Here is a 17584-nt window from a genome sequence, read left to right as displayed (position 1 = left end):
ATCCCAGCGTCAGTGTCCCCACCTGACTCACAGCCCATCTGCCCGCCTGCTTTTCCCCTAGGGGATGGGGGATTGGCTGAAGGGAGAGGGGAGGGCTCCCAGCTGACTCATCTCTGCACTGCCCTGGCTGAGTGATGTCATAGGGTCTTGTCCTGACTTTTGGGGGGGGGGGGACAGAAGGGGGAGGGGGGGCTTGGCCCATCCCAGCACTCAAAAACTCAGACCTAGCTAGAAAGGAGCCATCTTGCCAATGGAAACTTAGCCATGCCGCCCTGTGTACACCCAAAGGCATGCTGACCAAGGAAGGTCACAAGGCGGCTCATCTAACTGCAGCTCTCGGTCCAGCTCGCTTGACGGCGCTGGCACTGAGCAGACTCTGCTGCTGGAACGTGGAACGGCACGAGGACCCCGCTAGCAGGAATACCCGCTGGGATCCTCTAGTCTCCAGAGGGCTCAGGCGTGGGGAGCCCTGCATGGCTGTCCCTGTTCTCTTGCCAGTCTGGTGCAGCCCTGCCCGGCCCACCTTGAGATACTGGATGTCTTTGGAGCAGCTGAGCTCAGGCAGGCCTGCCGCCCGCATCAGAGCGAAGAGGTGGAGGAAGAGGAGCCCGTGGCGCCGCAGGATGGTGTAGGCTTTTTCACAGTAGCCCCGGAACCTGCGGTGGTGGAGGCAGCCCGCTGAGGTGAGGCCTTGCCTCCTCCCTGCTGCTCCGGCCCTGGGCTGGCACCCTGCCATGCAGCTGTCCTAACCCTGGTGCGCAGAGCCCTTGGCTCCTCCCGCTAAGCCCAGCTTGCTCCCCGCATGGCCCGGGGGCCACCCTTGGCCCCAAGAGGGCATCCAGGGCGGAGGTTCCTCTGAGAACAAGAGGGTACCCAGCGACCCACCAGTAATGAAGAGCCAGGGCCCGGCGTGGAACTGAGGCTGCGACCTGTTACTGTCCTTTGCCCAGAAGCCTCTGTGCCCTCCCCCCGGGGGCCCCGGCCACCCTCACCTTTCAAATTTCTCACTGTTGTTCGTTCTCCCCTGCTGAATCACGTGGACAAAGTCATAGGTGAGGATGAACGGCACTCGCTCGCGGTTGATTCCAAACTTGGTCTTGAAATTCCCCAGAAAGTGGCCAAAATCTATGTGGAACAACTGAGGGGAAGCAAGAGAAAGGCACTGGAGCGGCATGGGGGGAGGGGGAGGGGGGAGAGGAGGGGGAGAGGAGGGAATGGCGGAGCAAGGACAGTGCCTCTGTCCAGATAGTCCCCGGGGAGAAAGGGAGCCGGCCGCGCTCAGGGACGCCTCCCGGAAGCTGTGTGTCCTGACCCGGAACAGGCTATGGGGCCGGAGGACAGGCCCGCAGGGCAGCTGCCCGCTCCGCCCTTACCTGCCCGCTCTCTCGGATCATGATGTTGTCACTGTGCCGGTCACCGATGCCCAACACGTAGGTGGCCACGCAGTAGCCAGCACAGGAGAGGGTGAACTCCTCGATGGCTCGATCCAGGGCCTCCCTGTGAGAAGATGGAAAGCTGTGGCCACCCCATTGTGCAGCCCTGTCAGAGGAGTCTTTCTCCCCCTTGTGATGCTTTTAATCAGTAGCACGTGGTGGGCACTATGCCCGAGCTTTGAGCCTAGGGATAGCTTGCAGATCTTGAAGCACCACCCCCCCTCTGGACCCTGCCCATGGCCACCATGTAGAGAAACTGAGGCTCGTGTACTCAATGGAAAGAGGCCACATAGGCAAAGCTGACAGGCATCTGACTGGTGCCATCTTAGACCTCCAGGCTCAGGCAAAGTCCTGGGTGATAGCAGTTGTGTGACGCCGTTCCTGGCAAGGCCAGCAGAACCGATCAGCTGAGCTCAGTGGGAAGCGGTGGTTGTTGTAAGGCCCTAAGCTTTGAATAGAATTGCACAGCCATCACTAACTGACCTGCCCCAACCCAGATAGGTTAGATCCTGCTTCAGCCTAGTAGCATGGAGATATAGAAGGCCAGCCCTTCCCACAGCGCACCTCTCAGGAAAGACAGACCTACCCAGGGTTCTTGGACTTGAGCCAGTTGAGCAGGGCATCCTTGTTGAAGGCAGCCGTGGCTGCCATATTGCTTTTGTTCAGCTGGATGTTGGCTATGGTGTCCGAGTGGAGCACTACCTCGATGAGGCCAGTGCGGTCGCCGGTGGGGAGGCAGCCATAGGGAGTCATCCTACACGAGTGGGGGGTGGGGAGAGCGCCAAGGCCATGAGCTCTCCATGGGCTCCTGCACCCCAGTGTGTGAGGCATACACAGAAAAATAATCAGTGCTGGACGCCAGTGCTCATGCCTGAAATCCTAGCTGCTCTGAGGACTGGCTCAAAGCCAGCCCGGTCAGGAAAGTCCATGAAATTGTTATCTCCAGTTAACCACCAGAAAACCGGAAGTGGCGCTGTGGCTCAAGTGGTAGAGCACTGGCCTTGATTGAGCTGAAGAACTCAGGGACAGGCCCAAAGTTTGAGCCCCAAAACTGACAATAATAATAATAATAAACAGGAAAGCTGGGCACTGGTGGCTCATGCCTGTAATCCCAACTACTCGGGAGGCTGAAGTCTAAGGATCATGGTTTAAAGCCAACCCAGGCAAGAAAGAATTAACTATTAAAAGGCCGGAGCTATGGCTCAAAGCTCAGGGACAGTGCCCAAGCCCTGAGTTCTAGCCCCAGGACGGGCATGCATGCACACACACATGCACACACATGCACACACACACACACACACACACACACACACACACGAATAAATCACAGAGGGCACTGCTGCTCAAGCTGCTGAGGAGAGGAAAAGCACCAGGCTCCTTACTTCTGAGAGGCATCAGAACCTGCACCCAACATACACAACTCGTCCCAGCTGAGCCTGTGTTGGGGCTGAAGCTAGGGGGCTTGGAAGAAGAGGCTGCTGCCTCCCAAAGCAGTGGGGGAAGCTGGGCAACACAGGGAGGGAGGGAGGGAAGGAGGGAGGGAGGGGGGAGGGAGACTGCCACTCAGAAGCAGGAATGCCTCTGCCGCGCGCGCCGGGTGGCGACCGCCACCGCAGCCTCGCCGCAGCCTCCACCGCCTCTGGCTGCCCTCCCAGACTCCCCTCTCCCAGCCAATGCCACGTGCCAACTCTGACCAGCTGCAGGGTGCCTACCTCAGGTCCAGGCCCTCCTGCTTCCACAGGACATCCATGAGCTGGATCATCTGCAGGGTCAGCATGTCCTGGCGGAGGTCTGCAGAGGCCAAAAGAGGAAGAACAGGAGTTTCTGGTAGGTTCTCCACTCCTGCGGTGCCTAGGCTCGAGTTCAGCTCCTTCCCCAGGGCCCCCAAGGGACAGGACAGGACAGAGGAAGGAGATGGGCTTGCCAAGATCTCAGCCGGTCTCTGTCTCCTGACCCATCTGACTCACCATCCCCATTCTTAAAGATGATGCCCACGTTGCCCGCGCTGCCCGCCTCCTCGTTGCTGTACATGATCCACAGGGGCTTCATCTTGGAGTCCATGAAGGTGCACTGCTCCACACTGCGGCCAGACAGGGGACAGTTGGCAGGGGCTCACCCACAGGTCCCAGAGGCCCAGGTAGGGGGCCTTCTCCGTGGGAAGAGAGGGGCCTGGGGCTTACCAGACTTCCTCCAGCAGGGTGCTGGGGTCCAGCGGGGACTGCAGGTGGGAGAGGGCCTCCATGTAGGCGTCCTGGCGCATGCACAGGTGCATCAGTTCCTTGGTCTGGGGCTTGGTGGTCTTCTGCGAGCTCACCTTCACAAAGTCATTAAGCGCCTTCAGCTTGCTCAGTGCTTCCCCCTAGTGGGGACAGTGGAAGACAGCCTGAGCAGGTGGTTCTAGAGAGTGGAGCCCGCTGGGGCTGGGAGAGCGGAAGCCTCACCTGTTTCATCAGCACCTTCATGTGGTGGGTGCAGCCCCTGCAGTAGGCCTCCATGATGAGGCCGAAGCGCAGGGCCACCGATGGCACGTGCATCTCAGAGCTGGAGGGAAGGGAAATGGCTGAGTCTCCCCAGGCAGAGCCACGCAGCCCCTCCCCAGCCCAGAGGAGACCCGGGGTGGGGTGGGAGGAGTCCTGGACGCCCAGGCTCAGGCCTGCTGGACACACAAGGTCCACAGGGCCTTCCTGGGAGGGTCCCAAGGAGCCAGCCAGAGTCTGTCCAGCTACCGAAGGTGCCAGAAGAGGAAGTGGCCGATCTTGCGGTTGGACAGGGCCCGGTCTAGCAGGAATTTGGTGAGTTCGCAGTCTAGGTAGGACTCATACTTGAGCACCTGTACCAGCTGCAGCAGGTAGTGGGAAAGCTCGTCATCCCTGCAGGGGAGGAAGGTCGGAGGTCTTGTAGCCGGAGGGCAAAGCCGGCCTGGACGGGAGCAAGGCCAGGTCCACCCCCACGCAGCACCCACGTCCAGCCGGCACTCACGTGAGTTTCCGGAGGGACTTGATGGCAAAGGAGCCCACGTGGCAGTCGGGGAAGCTGAAGTCCAGCAGCTCCAGGGCGCTCAGGACGGGCAGCTCGGGCCAAGAACACAGCAGGTACAGCATCTGGGGGGTGCAGGTGCTTGTGGTCAGGTGGTGGCCGGGTGGACACTGCCTGTCCATCCCCAGCTCTTCCCTCAGGCACGCCTGTCTGCCCACCTGGGCCACGTCTTCATGTTTGTTCCACTTGGTGACCAGCAGCAGGCGGGCCAGCGCCTCCGGGAAGCGCTCCAGGACTTCGTGCCTCAGTTTCCACACCAGGTCTTTCTCATGCTCGTACAGCTCCCCGGACCCCCGGCGCTCCAGGATTTCCCGCAGCTGCAGCTGCTGAAAGAGCAAAGGCCATGAGGGGTCCAGCTGCCCCATCGCCGCCCCCTGCCAGGACTCGCACTCACCTCCTCCTCGGTGGCACGCATCCGCTCCCCAGGACGTCCCAGCTCCAGGATCTGCAACAAACCAGGCAGCTCTCAGCTCCTGGGCCCCAGCACTGGGCACCTGCACCCTGGCGCTGGGGCCCACCGTTCTGCCTTGGATAGCAGCCCTCGCCTCTATCTCGGACGTGGCAGAAGCCATGGAGAGGCCATGAACCGTGACAACCCACGTGTCACTGGGCGCGACTCAGTGTTCCCCGGATGGGCAGCGGCCACACATCCCGGCGTGGCTGGAGTCCGCTCCCCGCCAGCCTCTCACCTTCTCCAGGGCAGGGTAGTGCACAGGGTGGGGCGACACCTCGGGCAAGCAGATGAGCAGCGTGGCCGCGCTCTCGGTGTTGGGGTTGCTGCGCACGGTGCCCACGGGGTTGAGCAGCTCTCCTTTCTCATCTGAGCGTGCGGACACATGGACTTGTACCGGGCAGCGCTAGGCTCTCCCCGGCCCGCCCGCCCTCGAGCCTCCCGCCGGCCTGGCTCAGGGCCCACCTGGGACAGACGGCCACATGTAGAGACAGTGCTCGCCCGTCTTCAGCTGGTTCTTGTAGTCAAACAGCATGAGGTTGGCCCAGGCAATGGGGCAGTCCTGAAGGACACCCAGAGGTCAGGTTGGCCGTGTGAGCCAACTCAGCTCAGCCGGGGGGAGCAGCCCCGAGGCCAAACAGCAGAGAAGACCCCATCCTCTGGGGTCCCTACTGAGCCCCCAGGGAGAGGGACAACCCACTGACTCCCCTCCCTCCCTCCCTCCCCCCTTCCCTTCTGTCCTTTTCCTCCCTCCTTCCTTCCTTTTTTATACCAGTACTAAGGTTTGAACTCAAGGCCTAGGCACTGTCCCTCATTTTTTTATTCTTTCATGCAAGGCTGGCACCCTAGCATTTGAATCACACCTCCACTTCTGAGTTTTTGCTGATTAATTAAAGCTAAGAGTCTCACTGCCTTTCCTGTCCAGGCTGGCTTGGAACTGGGAGCCCCATATATACTATTTTAAAAAATATTTTTTGTGGGTCGTCGGGCTTGAACTCTGGGCCTGGGTGCTGTCCTTCAGCTCTTCAGCTCAAGACTGGCACTCTACCACTTGAACCACAGTGCCACCTGCGGTTTTCTGGTGGTTAATTTTCACAGACTTTCCTTCATGGGCTGGCTTTGAACCATGATCTTTAAGTCTCAGCCTCCTGAAAGGATTATAGGCATGAGCCACCAGGCCCAGCTTGAGATCCTCATGTTAGCCTGCTGAGTAGCTGGGATTAGTATAGTTCTGGCTTTGATTCCTCTTTCTTGTTGTGGTCCCAATGACGAAGCCAGCAAGGCCCCTTCAGCAATTGCCTGCTTTCCTGCTCCTGGCTGCGAGAGACGGTCCTGAACCAGCTCCCCCAGCCGCTGTGCTGGCGCAGCTCACTCGGCATGAGTCACAAGGGCCAAGGGGCCAGGCAGGCTCTGGGCCTGATGACTCAAGATTCAGCCACAGCCCAGCGGCAGGGGCTCACGCCTGTCATTCTAGCTACTCAGGAGGCTGAGATCTGAGGATCGCGGTGTAAAGCCAGCCCAGGCAGGAAAGTCCCTGAGACTCTTATCTCCAATAAACCACCAGAAAACTGGAAGTGCTGTGGCTCAAGTGGTAGAATAGTAGTCTTGAGCTGAAGAGCTGAGGGACAGCGCCCAGGCCCAGAGTTCAAGCCTCATGACCGACCAAAAAAACCATTCAGCCACAGTCTCCATAGATGGCTACTCGCTGAGGCCCAGCTGCCCCTTGAAGACACCCGGAAGCTGTTCTGGGACACCACAGGCCCCGCCCTGGGTCAGCCTGCTCAGGACTTACTGTTCAAGCAGAGCAAGACAGCAGGTTGCAGATAGGCGGGGGGGGGGGGGGGGGGGGGGGGGGGGGCGGTGGAGGCTGTCCTGGCGGAAGCCCTGTCCTGGGGCCGCCGGTGTGAGGCGTAGCCCCTTCCCGGCCAGCCCTACCTACCGCCTTCTTGGACTTCTTCTTGGTGGAGCGAGCCTTCTTGGTCTTCTCCACCACGGCGTAGAGCGCGAAGCAGAGGCGGGCCATGCGGGGCAGGTCACACACGCTGATGTCAAACTCCAGCCGCTGCTGCCACACGGGCTCCGAGCACACGCTCACCTCCGAGCTCGACACCGTTTTGCACAACATCTCGTTGCCGTGGAAGAGCCCCGCCTGAACCACCAGCTGGGGGGGGGGACGAGGCAATGGGGCCGAGGCCCTGGGCCTCTCTTCTCAGGTCCCACCCACGAGTGAATCCCTTCCTCAAATAGCCTCATACTATTGGGGGGGGGGGGATGGACGGGTTTGAATTCAGAGCCTTGCACTTGTTAGGCAGGTGCTCTACCACTTGAGCCATGCCTCTCGCCCTTCAAATGTTCTTGTTCTCACAGGGGTCTGGATCCCAAATTCCTACATGGAAGAAGAAGGTCCAGCAAAGCCCATGGGCTGTGGACGAGAGCTGGCCAGGTGTCAAAGCGGGGAGCCACTGTAGTGGAATGCGGGTAACCCCATCTCAGACCTGCGATCGCGTTCCTCATTAAGGTTGGGTGACTGTAGGCGCCCTTCTGGCTCAAACACCCTCCAGCTCCCTCTTCTTGGGGTCTCCCCGCACCCAGCATGGGTAAGGAGGGCTTTCGCTGCGCTGCCCAGCCGCAGCAGCGCCTCCTCCACCCGACCCATGTCTCCCACCAGCCCTGGCCAGCCCTGGCCAGCTTGTAACATCATCCCAACCCGAAGAGACCAGGCTGGGCCCAGATGGCCCAGGTTGAGATCTGAGGATTGTAGTTTGGAGCCAGTCTGGGCAGGAAAGTCTGTGAGACTCTTCTCTCCATTCAACTACTGAATGTAGAGCTGTGGCTTAAGTGGTAGAACACTGGCCTCAATCAAAAGAAGCTCCGAGACAGCACCTAGACCCTGAGTGCAGGTCTAAGAACGTGACCAGGCAAGAGCCTGACTGTCTGTGGACCCAGACAGCACATCTATACAGCAAGACAGTAAGTCTATACAAGTAGCAGCCAGGTGTTAGTGGCTCACATTTGTAATCCTAGGCTACTCAGGAGGCTGAGATCTGAGGATCAAGGTTCAAAGCCAGCCTAGGCAGAAAAGTCCCTGAGACTTTTTTTTTTGGCTGGTCATGAGGCCTGAACTCTGGGCCTGGGTGCTGTCCCTCAGCTCTTCAGCTCAAGGCTAGCGCTCTACCACTTGAGCCACAGCACCACTTCTGGCTTTTTTTTCTTTTTGCTTATGTGGTGCTGAGGAATGGAACCCAGGGTCTCATGCATGCGAGGCAAGCGCTCTACCACTGAGCCACCTTCCCAGCCCCCCTGACACTCTTATCTCCCTTTGGAGAACCACCAAAAAGCCAGAAATGGAGCTGTGGCTCAAAGTGGTAAGAACCAGCCTTGAGTGCAAAAGCTCAGAGACAGCACCCAGGACCTGAGTATAAGCCCCAAAACTGGTGCGTGTACACACACACACACACACACACACACACACACACACACCTGCCAGGTAGTTGTGCCCTGGGGTATATGGAAGTACCACAGTGTCATAAGCTGCCAGATTGTCCTCACAACCCAGAGGGGGCTCTGCCCCCCCCCCGGGGACAGGCCATGCATCCCCTCCAGCTGCAAGCATTTTTGGGGGTCTGCTGAGAACACCCTGGCCTGGCTGGAGCATCCCCTCCTCGTGTCTCATACCTCCTTCACCCCCACAACCTCCACCAAAGTCAAATACCCAGAAATCGACTCATCCTGGTTTCCACGAATCAGCCTGGGCAGGCCGGGCCGCTCCCCTCCCCTCTTCCTGTTTTGCAGCGGCTCACAGCCGCTGCCCGCGGGGGGCGCTGGGTAATGTGGTCAGGTGGCTTTCGTGGGACACCTTCTCCCTCTGGCTCCCCTGCCTGCCCCTCCAGCCTACAAACACATTGTTTATGCAGAAAAGCACGGGCCCGCCCGGCCCCAGCTCCTACCTACCTTCATCCTCTCGTCCGCATTCACTTTGCTGCCCTGGACCAGCTCCACGCAGAACGCCTGCTCCAGAGACCACAGCGACACCGAGGAAGGCTGGGGGCGGGGGCAGGGCTTGTGACGTGACCCCAACACACGTCCCCAGCAGCGTCCTCCTCCAGATAACCTGCCCTGCACGTGCCCAGGGCCCCCTACGCCCCAGATCTGCGGAGAACGTCCAGTGCCGAGCTGCAGACAGGGCCTGGCACCAGCGCGTTTGCGAACATGGCCACCCTTCCCAAAGCGCCGCGTCTCTACACGGACTGACCAAGGGCCCCTGGACTTGGGGCCGTCCTGGAGTGCTGCCCAGTAGGCAGCGAGACCCCAGGAGGGGAGGGCCGGGGAGGGGAACACCTGTCTCACCTTCTTCGCGGGAATGGGGGGCGGCTTGGTGCGTGGTTTCTGAACCTGGGGGGTGGGGTTGCTTTGCTCATCCCGCATGGCGAGGATGGTGGAGGAGTGGACCATGGTCAGGTGGGGGGTCCGTCCACTGTGCAGGCAGCTGCAGATGTACTGGAGGGGTGCAGGGTGAGCTGCCCATGCGGCGGGGCTTCCTAGCCCGGGCCTTGCGAGGAGCCCCGACCTCTCCTACCCGCACACCCAGCAAGAGGACTGTGTGTGTGTGTGTGTGTGTGTGTGTGTGTGTGTGCGTGCGCTGGTCCTAAGGCTTGAACTCAGGGCCTAGGCACTGTCCCTGAGCTTTGTTTGGCTCAAGGCAGGTGCTCTACCACTTGAGCCACAGCGCCACTTCTGGCTTTTTGATGTTTAATTAGAGATAACAGTCTTACAGGTTTTCCTGCCTGAGCTGGTAGTGAGCAACGATCTTCCTCTCAGCCCCCCGAGTAGCTCGGATTGTAGACACGAGCCACCACTGGTGCCTGACTCTCTCTTCACAGTGATCCCCAAGACCTGGCTGGTCAGACTCAAGAGAGCCCCAAAAGACAGCTCTACCCCCCACCCCCTCCTCGCTGTGTCCAGGGTGGAGGATGGAGGATGGAGGATGGAGGATGGAGGAGGGCCAGGCCCCGCCTCACCTGGAACTGGCAGAGGGCGTAGCTGCCGTAGAGGTACTCGTGCTTCCCGTTCACCCGCAGCGCGTAGTCCTCGGGCCGCTCCGCCAGGCGCTGTCGGAACACCGTGGCCTTCTTCCGGAGCGCACAGGCCATCAGCGTCACCGGCTTGTCTTTGCTGGACACCTGGAAGGTGAAGCTTTCCTGGGGGGAGAGGGAGGGTCAGTCCTGTGCCCCGCAGGCCTCCTCAGCACCTGGGGCGCAGCCCACCCTGAACCCCAGCTGCATGGGGGAAGCACCAGCTGGCGCCGGAGACTCATAGCCCACACCTCAATGCTGGTCCTGTGACCTCATGGACCATTGCGCCCAGCTGCCTTGTCAAACTCGCCCTGTGGGACATTTGGCTATGCCCACTGCAGGCCTGGGGAGGGCAGATGCCATCTGATGCTCCTGACAAGAAGGCAGGTTTGGGCTGGGGAGGTGGCTTAGTGGTAGAGCGCTTGCCTAGCATGCATGAAGCTGTAGGTTCGATTCCTCAGTACCACATGCACAGAAAAAAAGCCAGAGGTGGCACTGTGGCTTAAGTGGTAGAGCGCTAGCCTTCAGCAAAAGAAGCTCAGAGACAGTGCCCAGGTCTTGAGTTCAAGCCCCAAGATGGGCAAAAAAAAAAATGTGTATTTGCTGGGCACCAATGACTCATGCTTGTAGTCCTAGCTACTCAGGAGGCTGAGGTATGAAGATCATGGTTCAAAGCCAGCCTGGGCAAAAAAAAGTCCATGAGACTCTCGTTTGGTTGGTTTTAGTCGGTTGTGGGGCCTGAACTCTGGGCCTGGGTGCTGTCCCTCAGCTCTTCAGCTCAAGGCAAGCACTCTACCACTTGAGCACTCTTAAGCACTCTACCACAGCACCACTTCCAGCTTTTCCTGTGTGTGTGGTGGTGAGGAATTGAATGCAGGGCCTCATGAATGCAAGGCAAGCACTCTACCACTGAGCCACCTTCCCAGCCCCTCCATGAGACTCTTCTCTCCAATAAGTAGCACTGGAATTGGCTGTGGCTCAAGAGGCGGAGTGCTAGGCTTGAGCAAAAGAAGCTAATGGGCAGGGTCTAGGGCACAGCAGCCGGGACACCGGAGCCCAGGCTCACCTCACTGCCCTCGAACTTGACATTAACCAGCAGGGTCCGGTTGGGGGTCCTTGGGGATCCAGCCCCCCAGCTCCTGGACGAGGGCTCCAGCTGCAGGGGGAAGCTGTACTGCAGCCAGGCCTCCCAGCCCAGCTGCTGGCGGTGCACCGCCGCCTCCTCGCAGAACTGGCGCATCTTCACCCGGAAGTCGTTCACCTCTGGGTCCCGCAGGGAGTCAAACTCGTGGAGGCCTGCAGGATGAGGCCGAGGGGTGAGCCCAGAGGCCGGGGGTGGGGGGGGGTCCGCACAGTGGGGCGAGCTGCGGGGTACCTTTGCCGATGAGCAGGCTGATCTGCGAGTTGATGAGCTTCTTCACACGGTCGCCCTCCCGCGCCACCAGGCGCAGCACCGGCAGAAAGGGCTGCACGTCGCACAGCCGCCGCTGCTCGTCCTCCAGCTCCTGCTGCTCGGCCGTCTGGTTGACGCAGGTGAACACGTAGGCCTCGGGGTCGCTGAGCATGTGGAAGAACGGCTCATACTGGGCGTGGTGCCACAGCACCTGGCGGGGACAGGCCGGGTCAGTGCCGCCGGCCCCTGCGCCCGGGCACAGGGGGCGCGCCAGGCCCCGAGCGCGCAGCTCGCGGTCAGCAGGCTTCCTGCCCGGCCCTGCATGTGCTGAGATCCGAACCTGCGTCCTACACACAGCAGGGGCACGGATGCCAGGTGTCCCCCCAACAGATTCTCAGGGTGCATCTATCTTTTGTGCCAGTCCTGGGACTTGAACTCAGGGCCTGGGTGCTGTCCTTGCTTTTCTTTTCTTTTCGTTTCTTTTTCTTTCTTTCTTTTCTTTCTTTCTTTCTTTCCTTTCTTTCCTTTCTTTCTTTCCTTCCTTTCTTTCGTTCTTTCTTTCTTTCTTTCTTTCTTTCTTTTTTTCTCAAATCTAGTACTTTACTACCTGAGCTACAACTCCACTTTGGGTTTTCTGGTGATTAATTGGAGATGAGAGTCTCCCAGACTTTTAAGAGTCTCATGGCCGGGCTGGGAATGTGGCTCAGTGGTCGAGTGCTTGCCTAGCATGCTTGAAGCCCTAAGTTCGATTCCTCAGTACCATATACACAGAAAAAGCCAGAAGGGGAGCTGTGGCTCAAGTGGTAGAGTGCTAGCCCTGAGAAGAGCAGCTCAGGGACAGTGCCCAGACTCTGAGTTCAAGTCCCAGGACTGGCAAAAGAAAAAAAAAAGTCTATGGACTTTGCCACCTCAGCTGGCTTTGAACCTCAATCCTCAGGTCTCAGCCTCCTGAGTAGCTAGGATGACAGGCGTGAGCTGCTGGAGCCTGGCTCATGGTGACATTTCTAAAGCAAAGGACTGCACGGCTCATCAGTGGCCATGGAAGGGCTGCGCACTGGTGGGTGAGACCCACCGTCTCTACTACCATCTTGTCCAGTAGCCAGTAAGGTAGCCATCCAGTGGGAGGGAACGCACACTGTTCAAGTGGAAGCTGAAGCCAGGCGCCGCTGGCTTCCACCTGACATCCTAGCTACTCAGGAGGCTGAGATCTGAGGATCTCAGTTCAAAGCCAGCCTAGGCAGGAAAGTCTGTGAGACTCTTATCTACCGTAAACCACCAGAAAACCAGAAGTGGCACTGTGGCTCAAGTGGTAGAGCACTTGCCTTGAGCCAAAGAGCGCAGGGACAGCGCCCAGGCCCAAAGTTCAAGCCCCCCAACTGACCAAAAAAAAAAAAAAAATAGTGGAAGCTGAATTCAGAAGAACATGTGGAGCTTAACCAAGTCGAAAAATGATTCTTCTTGGGTACTTTACAGCTTCTAAAATTCGCATCGAAGCCAGGCTCCAGTGGCTCACGCCTGTCATCCTAGCTACTCAGGAAGCTGAGATCTGAGGATCACAGTCTGAAGTCAGGCCAAGCAGAAAAGTCCATGAGCCTCATCTCCAATTAACCACCGAAATGCCAGAAGTAGAGCTGTGGCTCCAGTGGCAAGAGTTCTAGCTAACTTTGAGTGAAAAAGCTAAGGGACAGATCTTAGGCCCTGAGTTCAAGCCCCAGAACCAGCACCTACACACACACAAATTCCCATGTAAGAACTCGCAGGTCTGAGAAATGATGTCTGTCTGTCTTTTCTCTGAGCTCCAGACTTGGGTAGAGGCCATACCTGCTTGATGGTGCTGAGGTTGGCATTGCGGGACACTGGGAAGTTCAGGTAGACCCCGGTGGGCAGCAGGAAGTCCACCACCACGCTCTGATTCTCCTCCTTGGTCCAGAATTCCATGGGGCAGTCCACCCCAGGAGACATCCTGCTCTGTCACTCCTCACAGGCCGGCTGTCCTGAAGAAGGGGGGAGGCACGGGGCGGGGGAGGGGGACAGTGAGCTGGAATCTATGTCTCTGCATCCGGGCCTCCTCCTGCCCAGGTAGCTTGTGGCTCCTAGCACACCCAGCTACTGTGTGGTTCCGACTGCCTCTCACCAGAGGCAGAGACGCCCTAGGAACAGATGGGCACACGGGAGAGAACACAGCCCAGCCACCAGCAGGAGCAGACCAGAGAAGGCAAAGAGGCCGTGCGGCCAACGCTGCAGAGCGTGCAAGGTTTCTAATCAGGAATCCATGGGTTTGACAATGGCTTTGACCAGGTAACAATTGGGTGAATATCTGACTCATTCCCACTTCCTATCAGCCTCCTGACCCCACAGTAAGCCACAGAAACACTACCGAAGTGACTCAAGAGTGTGGCACCCATCCTCCAGCCACACGCCCCCCACCTCCCACTTCCCCTTCTTGTCACCATCTGGAATCTGCTTGTTTATAGTCCTATGCATGTTTTCTTTCTTTTGTCAGTTGTAGGGCTTGAACTCTAGGCCTGGGCGCTGTCCCTCAGCTCTTCAGCTCAAGGCAAGTGCTCTACCACTTGAGCCACAGCGCCACTTCTGGTTTTCTGGTGGTTTGTGGAAGATAAGAGTCTCATGGGCTTTCCTGCCTGGGCTGGCTTTGAACCAAGATCCTCAGATCTCAGCCTCCTGAGTAGGATTACAGGGGTGAGCCACTGGCGCCCAGCATCTATGCATGTTTTCTATACTTTCATTATGCTAATTATTTACACATGAACAATTTGTAATTTTTTTTTTCATGCCACTACTAAGGCTTGAACTCAGGGCCGGACACTGTCCCTTAGCTTTTCTGCTCAATGCTGGTGCTCTACACCAGAGCCACACCTCCACTCCCACATTTTTGGTGGTTTAATTGGAGATGAAAGTCTCATGGGGGCTGGGAATGTGGCTCAGTGGTAGAGTGCTTGCCTTGTATGCATGAGGCCCTGGGTTCGATTCCTCAGCACCACATAAGCAGAAAAAGCTGGAAGTGGTGCTGTGGCTCAAGTGGTAGAGCGCTAGCCTTGAGCTGAATCGCTGAGGGACAGCGCACAGGCCCAGAGTTCAAGCCCCATGACCTATAGAAAGAAAGAAAGACAGACAGAAAGAAAGAAAGTCTCCTGAGCTTTCCTGACCTATCGGAGGGGGAGGATGGCAAACTTGGGCCTGCCATCCTAGCTTCCTGGGAGGTCAACAAAGAAACCAGTCTGGGCAAAAATCTCAAGATAACCACATTTCAACCAGCATAAAAGAAAATCTGGGCATGCTGGTGTGTGCCTGCCATCCCAGCCAGCTGGGAAGCTGGGAGGTGTTAAGTAGGAGGATCACAATCCAGACTAGAGGCATGATTTAACTGGTAAAGCTCCAGTTATGCCAGCACAATCCCCAGTATTACCAAAACCAAACAAAAGCAAAACAGAGGGGAAAGCAGCAGGCAAAGTGAAATGTTAATATCTTTTGCTAACTCAATATGCCCAAAAGATGGTCATTCTCATGTGCAATGAATGGGAAAATTAGTAATGAGATACTTTATTTACTCCTTTTGATATTGATTGTGAATTCGGGTGTGGACTACATTGCATTTTCGTTGGTAGCTTTTCAGTTTGATTTAGAAGCATAGGTAATAAGCAGGTTCTCAGACTCTGGCTGTTTCAACACTCTTCTTGTAATCATGTATCAATTTTGAAGTTTAAAATAATAATAAATTTAATTTCCTTTTGCAGTACTAGTGTTTGAACTCAGGGCCTGTGCTCGTCTGGCTATAGCTCTACCAGCTAAGCCATACCTCTTACCTGGCTTTTTGCTGATTATTTGAGAGATGGAATGTAAAGAACTTTTCTGCCTGGGCTGGCCTCCAACCAGGATCCTCCAGGCCTCAGCCTCCTGAATAGCTAAAATTATAGGTATGAGCTACCAACACCCAACTAAATTAATGTAAATTAAATATTGTTTTAATATTCCATTCCTTAAAATAAATTCCTCAATCACAGTACCCATGTTTTGTTTTTTTTTAATCACATGGGTATAATCGGACTGGTACAACTACGTCATCTGCTTTACTAACTAGCATTAAATTGTTCTTCACACGGTGGAGGCCCCTAGCGATCACACCCTGCTAACCAGGCTCCATCTCTGCCTTCCTCAGCCAGCGACACGCTCACGCTTACTCATTTGTTTCCAATTTGGCTGATATTTTCATTTGCATTCCCGTGAGTATCTGCCAAACAGTAAGCCTCGGCAAATAGCCCATTTGTGGCCTTGGCCCATTTTCTGATGAGGTATTTATCTTTCTCTTCTACACCCCATCCCTCCGTGGATTAAAATCTGGGAATGCCCTCTCCTTGTCTGCCTCATCTTTTCACTTTTTTTTTTTTTGGGTCCGGTCGTGGGGCTTGATCTCTGGGCCTGGGCACTGTCCCTCAGCAATTCAAGGCTAGCGCTCTACCACTTGAGCCACAGTGCCACTTCCGGCTTTTTTCTTTTTGTTTATGTGGTGCTGAGGAATCGAACCCAGGGCTTCAGGCATGTAAGGCAAGCACTCTACCACTGAGCCACCTTCCCAGCCCATCTTTTCACTCTTGTTTATGGGTTTTTTCTGGTAAACTAAAGTTTTTTTAATGTTGATGCAGTCAACAAACTTGTCCCTTTCATTTCCTTCCCCTTCCCCTTCCCCTTCCCCTTCCCTCTCTTCTTCCCTTCCTCCTTCCTTCCTTCCCTCCCTCCCTTCCTTCTTTGTGGTCCTGGGGTTCAAACTCAGGGCCTCACACTTGCGAAGCAGCACTCTATTACTGCTGAGGTACACCCCCAGCCCCATTTTTTCTGGTTATTTTAAAGATAGGGTCTTGCTTCCTGTCCAGCACATGCCTGGACTGTGGTCTCCTCCGCTAGGCGTCCTGTCACTGCTGGGATAGAAGGCATACCCCACTGCATCCATGCTCCCTCCACAGAGACAGTCTCTCAAACTTTGCTACCTGGGAAAACCTGGGACGATGCACCTCCCCATCTGAGTCTCACATGTAGCTTACTATAACAAGTGAGTACCATTGTGCCCAGCTGTAAGAAAGGCTCTTGTGAACTCTACTGCCTGAGCTGGCCTCAAACTGCTACCCTCCTATTCTCAGCCTCCCAAGTAGCTAGGATTACAGGCATGAGCCACTGTGCTTGGCCACAGTCTTTTTTTTTTTTTTTTTAAGTGCCAGTACTAGGGCCTGAACTCAGGAACTCTTGCTCTCCCTTGGCTTTTCTGCCCAAGGCTGGAGCTTATCACTAGAGCCAGTTCTACTTCTGGCTTTTTGGTGGTTACTTGGAGATAAAAGTCTCACACACTTCCTGCCCAGGCTGGCTTCTAACTTTGATCCTCAGATCTACAGCCTCCTGAGTAGCTAGGATTTATAGGCTTGAGCCCAAGCACCTGGCTCTTTTTTTTTTTTTTTAAGGTATGTCCCATGTAGTTTTTGCTGGCCTTGATTTGGTAACCTCCTACCTCTGTCTCCCAAGTACTGGGATTACAGGCATGCATCACTACAACTGGCTTTTTCTTTCATTTTCATGCTTTGCTAGCCATGCGGAACACATACCCGGGCTGGGGTGTCAGTGGCAGAGCACGTTTTCCAGGCATGAGCAACATGCGTGCTATACCCCTCGCACAAATAAAAATAAAAGCCTTTGTACTTAATGGAAGGTCGCATTCTGCTGAGCCCAAGTGACTTGTCATAGTCGCAAGAATGCACTTCCACTGAGAAGTGTCCTCTGGGTGCCCTGGCAACAGGCCGGGCCCGCCCTCGCCGGCTGCTGCTCTGAACAGCAGAATCTGAGCTTCACCGTGCACCTCTGGGTATCACCGAGCCTCACCATGCACCACCGAGCCTCACCGTGCACCACCGAGCCTCACTGTGCACCACCGAGCCTCACCGTACACCACCGAGCCTCACTGTGCACCACCGAGCCTCACTGTGCATTACTGTGCATCACCGAGCCTCACCGTCCAACTCTGGGTATCACTGAGCCTCACCGTGCACCACCGAGCCTCACCGTGCACCACCGAGCCTCACCGTATACCACCGAGCCTCACTGTGCAGCACCGAGCCCCACCGTGCACCACCGAGCCTCACCGTATACCACCGAGCCTCACTGTGCACCACCGAGCCTCACCGTCCAACTCTGGGTA

The 17584-nt window shown here is 56.6% G+C and overlaps 1 protein-coding gene across 4 annotated transcripts in view; it reads right to left on the bottom strand.

Moving 5' to 3' along the window:
- Pik3cd (phosphatidylinositol-4,5-bisphosphate 3-kinase catalytic subunit delta) overlaps positions 1 to 17584 on the bottom strand; it is a 47068-nt gene that overhangs the window by 1917 nt on the left and 27567 nt on the right. For 3 of the 4 annotated variants that reach the window (XM_042695767.1, XM_042695768.1, XM_042695766.1), the window contains exons 2-22: positions 13207 to 13379; positions 11368 to 11596; positions 11059 to 11288; positions 9939 to 10118; positions 9268 to 9417; positions 8872 to 8961; positions 6860 to 7081; positions 5386 to 5482; positions 5159 to 5289; positions 4864 to 4914; positions 4628 to 4795; positions 4413 to 4534; positions 4160 to 4303; positions 3875 to 3974; positions 3614 to 3792; positions 3401 to 3513; positions 3146 to 3224; positions 2020 to 2187; positions 1374 to 1497; positions 993 to 1138; positions 524 to 656 (exon numbers count right to left, since the gene is read on the bottom strand). In XM_042695767.1, coding sequence (XP_042551701.1) covers positions 524 to 656; positions 993 to 1138; positions 1374 to 1497; positions 2020 to 2187; positions 3146 to 3224; positions 3401 to 3513; positions 3614 to 3792; positions 3875 to 3974; positions 4160 to 4303; positions 4413 to 4534; positions 4628 to 4795; positions 4864 to 4914; positions 5159 to 5289; positions 5386 to 5482; positions 6860 to 7081; positions 8872 to 8961; positions 9268 to 9417; positions 9939 to 10118; positions 11059 to 11288; positions 11368 to 11596; positions 13207 to 13347 — 2997 coding nt within the window. In that variant the 5' untranslated portion in view covers positions 13348 to 13379. The remainder of the gene's footprint in view (positions 1 to 523; positions 657 to 992; positions 1139 to 1373; positions 1498 to 2019; positions 2188 to 3145; positions 3225 to 3400; positions 3514 to 3613; positions 3793 to 3874; positions 3975 to 4159; positions 4304 to 4412; positions 4535 to 4627; positions 4796 to 4863; positions 4915 to 5158; positions 5290 to 5385; positions 5483 to 6859; positions 7082 to 8871; positions 8962 to 9267; positions 9418 to 9938; positions 10119 to 11058; positions 11289 to 11367; positions 11597 to 13206; positions 13380 to 17584) is intronic. The other variant, XM_042695769.1, reaches the window with a different exon arrangement.

This window comes from Dipodomys spectabilis, unplaced genomic scaffold (assembly GCF_019054845.1).
Source record: "Dipodomys spectabilis isolate Male_0828 unplaced genomic scaffold, ASM1905484v1 ptg000188l, whole genome shotgun sequence".
Classification (NCBI taxonomy): domain Eukaryota; kingdom Metazoa; phylum Chordata; class Mammalia; order Rodentia; family Heteromyidae; genus Dipodomys; species Dipodomys spectabilis.
Note: the sequence above shows the minus strand (reverse complement) of the source record. Positions and strands in the feature narration are given on the sequence as shown.